Source organism: Panthera onca, chromosome D4, assembly GCF_046562875.1.
Source record: "Panthera onca isolate mPanOnc1 chromosome D4, mPanOnc1 haplotype 2, whole genome shotgun sequence".
NCBI classification, from domain to species: Eukaryota; Metazoa; Chordata; class Mammalia; order Carnivora; family Felidae; genus Panthera; species Panthera onca.
In genome coordinates this window covers 82,324,196-82,330,262 of record NC_138351.1, presented here as the reverse complement: position 1 = coordinate 82,330,262, position 6,067 = coordinate 82,324,196, and the positions used below count along the sequence as shown (strand labels likewise).

At 39.6% G+C, this 6,067-nt stretch overlaps 1 protein-coding gene across 1 annotated transcript; it reads right to left on the bottom strand.

Annotated features, from left to right (window-relative positions):
* Nucleotides 1-4,098: 4,098 nt before the first annotated feature.
* Nucleotides 4,099-5,261, bottom strand: LOC132662975 (olfactory receptor 1N2). The gene is given in 2 exon segments (XM_060608766.3): nucleotides 4,099-4,394; nucleotides 4,396-5,261. Coding segments are annotated over 2 exon segments (954 nt in total). The 3' UTR covers nucleotides 4,099-4,306.
* Between the last annotated feature and the right edge of the window lie 806 nt (nucleotides 5,262-6,067).

Here is a 6,067-nt window from a genome sequence, read left to right as displayed (position 1 = left end):
TCTTTTGCCTACCCGGAACGTTGATGAATAAAATAGATAAAGAAATGTAGACTTAACCCTAGGATAATTGTGATGTCAGGCCCCTGATGTTTATGTGGATAGACAGAAAACCCTTTCAGTCTCAAATGAAAAATGACATCATAACTGATTTTTAAGACAGATGAACCTTTTCTTCTATTTTTTAAAATACTTAATTTTCTTTAAAAAAGCCTCTGTCTCTCTCCCTTGTAGCAGAATACAGATGGTTGATGATTCAACTTAATGAATTTTCAACTGTATAATAGTGCAAAAGTGATATGCATTCAGTACAAACAGTACTTTGAATTTTGATCTTTTCCTGAGCTAGCAATATGTGACACATATCATGATGCTCTCTTGGGATGCCGGCAGCAACAGCAACAGCTTCCAGTCAGCCATGTGATCAGGGGGGTAAAAAACCAATACACTTGCAACCATTCTGTCCCATACACCCATCTCCATTGTCACTTTCCGTATGGTATTCAATAAAGTGCATGAGCTATCCAACAGTTATAAAATAGACTTTGTGTTAGATGATTTTGTGCACCTGTAGGCTAATGTAAGCATCCTGAGCACATGTAAGGTAGGCTGGGATAAGCTGTGATGTTCAGTAGGTGAGGTGTATGAAATGCATTCTCACTTCAGGATATTGCCAACTTATGGTGGGTTCATCAGGACATATCCATTGTAAGTCAAGGAAGATCTGTATATAATAACCTCATCTAGCATCTCTTTGCGGAAAACAGAATTTTCTAGAAATTCTCTCTTAAACAAGAGAAATATTAATTTTATTTCCACAGCAAACTCCAGACAACCAGAGTATACATATTGGCCAAAAAGAATTGATATAAAATTTTAAAGATACTTCTATTTATGTTTATCAAAGTAAGATTTTACTATGGAAAATACAAGTGGAAGATGGATATGGAAGAGAGACAAGAACAATCATACATAACTCCATCACCTTGGGATAGTACCTTTTAATATTTTGGTATATTCAAGTTTTTTTTAGACAAGTATTATGAATAATGAATTCATAATGAGTTCAGTATAGTGATGTGTTATCAAATATTGGAAAGCTCACACACTACTCCATCATATCAACATAGCATAATTAGCCACAATGACTAAAATTTGAGAGCTTTCTGTTTCTCTTATGAGTAATATCTTTATATCAAAGTTATTACTGATGAATGGGTAAAGAAGATGTGGTTTATATATACAATGGAGTACTACTTGGCAATGGGAAAGAATGAAATCTGGCCATTTGCAGCAACATGGATGGAACTGGAAGGTATTATGCTAAGTGAAATAAGTCAGTCAGAGAAAGACAGATACCATATGTTTTCAGTCATATGTGGGTCTTCAGAAACTTAACAGAAGACCACAGGGGAGGGGAAGGGGAAAAAAAAGTTACAGAGAGGGAGGGAGGCAAACCATAAGAGACTCTTGAATACTGAGAGCAAAGTTATAAATAATATTGTTTTACTATTTCCTTGATCAAACTCCTGGAAGTGAAAGAGTAGGTCATAAGGTACAAAATTTTTTTTAATGTTTTATTTATTTTTGAGACAGAGAGAGACAGAGCATGAGCAGGGAAGGGGCAGAGAGAGAGGGAGGCACAGAATCCAAAGCAGGCTCCAGGCTCTGAGCTGTTAGCACAGAGCCCGACACGGGGCTTGAACTCACAGACTGTGAGATCATGACCTGAGCTGAAGTCAGATGCTTAACTTACTGAGCCACCCAGGTGCCCTGGTACAAATATTTATTATGCTCTAAATATATATTATCAACTTATTTCCTGGAAGTCTATACCAATTTGTATTCCAATTACCAGTAGCATTTCAGAATATCTCCCTCACCTGCTTTTATACAGCATCAATTATTGTCATTAAAACAACACAATTATAATATCTAACAGTATTTTACAATATAAATTTGGGATGACGTTATTTCTAAAATTTTTACATTGTGATTCTGTACTATGTAAAGGACTATTTCCATTCTCAGAATTTTATTAGTTGTAATTAGCTATCTATATCCCACAGGATATATAGTGGGATTCTTAGATATGACATAAAGTCTCTAAATTTTTGTATACAAAAGAAATACTTTACCTAATTAAAATATATTAAAGTTTGAATATAGGTTTTAAAATGACAAATAAAGCAAATATACCTTCTGAAAAAAAAGTAAAGCACCAGTGACTTTTTAATTTATGGAGTCTTTATTTACAATATTTATGCTGTCCTTTACCAAGTCACTACCCCTGCCTAAACAATATTCTGGTTATTTTCTGAGTCTTATAAGGGGCAAATATAGTTGAGAACATGAGACTAGGAGAAACAGATAAGGTATAACCATATCTATTCACCTATATACCTGCACCTAAAATTTCTGGACTCAGAAATATCTCCAGAAATATCCTATCCATTTGAGTCCATTTGGTTTAAGAAGATCACCTTCAAAAGTGTAAATGGTCCTGTGGAAGAGTGAACCTTACTCGCCAATTGAGTGCATGTCTTTTAAGAGATATAATGATATTTGGGTTAACTCTCCAGGAATGGGAGTTTGATTGCTAGGATAGCCTATTAATACAGGGCAGAGAACAGACTGAATAGATAGTAAACAGTATGGTGTATTTGGGTGCCTGGAGGGCAGAGGTGGTGATATTACAGGTAAGAAATTGGCTCAGAAAAAAAGGGATATTACCGACAAACACAAAGTTTGATTAAAAAAAATTTTTTTTAATGTTTATTCACTCTTGAGAGAGACAGAGACAGAATGTGAGTGTGTCAGGGGCAGAGAGAGAGAGGGAGATACAGAATCAGAAGCAGGCCCCAGGCTCCAAGCTGTCAGCACAGAGCCTGACGTGAGGCTGGAACTCAACAGCTGTGATATCATGACCTGAGCTGAAGTCGGACACTCAACCGACTGAGCCACCCAGGTGCCCCAAAGGTTGATTTTTTAAACCTCTGCTTTCCTACTAGAAATTGCAGTAGTAGATTGCTGTGGTCAGGGCACGTAACCTACTTCAAGGCCAGGATGGTCTGGTCTGGTTTCCCTGGTTGTCATGTTATTTCCACCTCTTCTATCTAAGAAGAAGGGATGGAGAGAAGGGAGGATGGCCAAAGGGAAACGCACACAGGTGCAATCTTCTTGTATAATCGTCTTCCTTTCAAAGCACGATCTGTTGTAGAAGACATCAAAAAGTCACACCCTCCTTTTTAAAAAACTTGATCAAGGATGAACTGGACTTTGAGTCTTTGGAGAGCCCTGTTTTTAGGTGCTTCTTTATCTCTCTGGGGTGACTTTCTAATCATTGTAATATTTTTTTTGCCAACTCTCAAATTTCATTCCTAGTTCTAAAAATACCCTCATTTGAAACGTGGATATAAAAAAAAATAGTAACCTGTAACCCCACTGCAAAAATATAACCTCTGTTAAGCTTGTGACTTCTCAGGACACCCATTTCCACCAGACTACCTTTCCTCAAATTATTGCTCTAAAATTTCCAGCACACATGATTTATAGTTTTGTGTTTGCATTTTGGATATTTTATTAAAGAACCCAGAAAATAAACTGGATACTTTAGTACAAAGTTGGCACACAGTAGGAATACATAAATATTGACTCTGTTTCATCAGCCATTACAATAACAGAAAGGAGTGTTCTTGAGTTAAAGAAATGAAATATTAAGGAAATACCATAAAATATATATTAATTTAATTCTTCATCTCCTATGACAATCATTCAATATTTATCATGATCTCCACAATGTGGTATAGTAGAAAGAGGACAAGTATTAGAATCAAACTTACCTGGTTTGGGGAAGTTATTTACATTGAGTCATACTTTTCACAACCCTGCCTCAAAGAACTGATGTGAAGAACAATGAGGAAACTTGTAAATACTCAATACATGTTTGTATTCTCATACCTTCACCCTGTGCCATAGTACCCAAGAGTAGGGGTACTTGAATCCAGAGCGTATGTCATATACTTTAGTTCACTCTGGCTAATACTCTGGTTTTAGAGATGAGAAGGGAGAATGGTGTCTTGCCTTCCCTTAGCACTGAGATCCAGAGAGAGCCTGAGACAGAACATCTCATTCTAAAGCCAAATAAATGAGTGAGAATCTCCTTTTTGTTGTGCCCCTAACCCGGAGTTACCTGATAACCTTCCCTTAAAAATCAGTCTGAGAGTGGTGAAATTACCAAAATGATGGAGGGCAGGGTTGCTCAGGATACCAGGACCAGGCATCACCGTCATGGTGAGAGGAATGTTTTTCAATTGCCAAATAGTTTACACAAGGCCTCCTTCATGTCTCTGTTCCTCAAGCTATAGATGAATGGATTTAGCATGGGGATAATCACCATAGAGAATGGCATCCCTGCTTTGACTCTCTGCAGAGTGAGTTGATGGAGGAAATAAATAAACACCCATAAGAGATCCATAGAACAGCAGAACCACTGTGAGGTGAGAACCACAGGTAGAGAAGGCTTTCTAGCACCCTCCAGGAGATGAGATGCCAAACATAGCCCAGGAAATGCAGACATAGGAGAGGACAATCAGCATGAGGGGAACCGTGAGGAACATCAGGCCCATGGTGATGATCATCAGCTCACTAATGCGGGTATCTGAGCAGGCAAGCTTCAGTAGAGCACTGGGATCACAGTAGAAGTGAGGGATGGCTTTGTGGGCACAGAAGACCACACGGGTCAGCAGCAGTGTGTTCACCAGGGCAGGGCAGTTGGTTAGCACCCAGCACATGGGCAGTTGGTTAGCACCCAGCATTAGTGCACAAAGTTGGGGACTCATAGCTGTGCTGTAATGGAGTAGCTGACAGATGATCACATAGCGGTCCTATGCCATCACAGCCAGAAGGCAGTTGTCAAGGCCACCAAACACAAGGAGGAGATACAGCTGTGCAAGGCAACCAGAATGGGAGATGGTCCAACTCTGGGTATGAATGTTGGCCAGCATTTTGGGTATTGAAGCAGAGGTGAAACAGACACCAGTTAATGATAAGTTTGCCAGGAAGAAGTACATGGGAGTATGAAGGTGTGGGTCAGAGCTGATGACCAGGATGATGACCAGGATGATGAGGTTCCCTGTCATGGTGAACAGGTACACACCCAGAAAAATGCCAAATAGGAGAGGTTGCTCCCCTGGCTGCTCAGAGAGTCCTAGAAGGAAGAAGTCTGAAATAGCAGTTTGGTTCACTCTGCTTGGTTTTCCCATCCCTGTAGTTCTTGTTATCTGTTCAGATATTCCCTCTGTTAGTATTTAATTATTAGATCAACCACAGATGTATCTGTGTAGCCAGAACTATATTGGGGAAAAAAGGAGAATAAATGGACCTTGACAATGAGAATCTTGGATCTCATTGGACATGTAAGAAAATACCCACAGGACATAGAAACAGGCAAGATAATATCCATACAAATGCAGATTGTGCTTTTGGTTTAAATGGGGTCGAGGGAAGAGATCAGTTTGACTAGAGAAGTCAGTGTAGGCTATTGGAGGAGCTAAGAATTGAGCATATCCTTGAAGGCATGATTGGAAAAGTCACTAATGTTTGGTGATTGATAATTTCCTTTGATGCCTCTCCCCCAACACACACACACACACACACACACACACACACACACACACACACACTCACCAATTAGACAAAATAGCCTCCTCTCTACTAGCCTCCCCAATCCCTAGAACTTGACTGCACCATTTAGCTCCCTTCCCTATGCCCTTCCCTAACTGGGGCCACAGGGTATGTGGGCTAAGGGCAGTGAGTATCTGTGATGTCCCATCTACCGCCTCTCCTCCTCTCCACAAACAGGAAGGGGGCCACACCCACCCCATGATCACTGTCTCTTCTTTGTCACTGTCCTCTTCCCCTTCTGCTTCTTTGTACCTGTATTCACTCTAGGAACTGATATTTCAGTTCTCCTGGCCTCTCATCATGATCAGCTCCTATTTGTAGAGACTGGTTAAATACCAGACATCTTCATGGCATTCTTTTATTCTTCAAAAGGCCATGACATAGG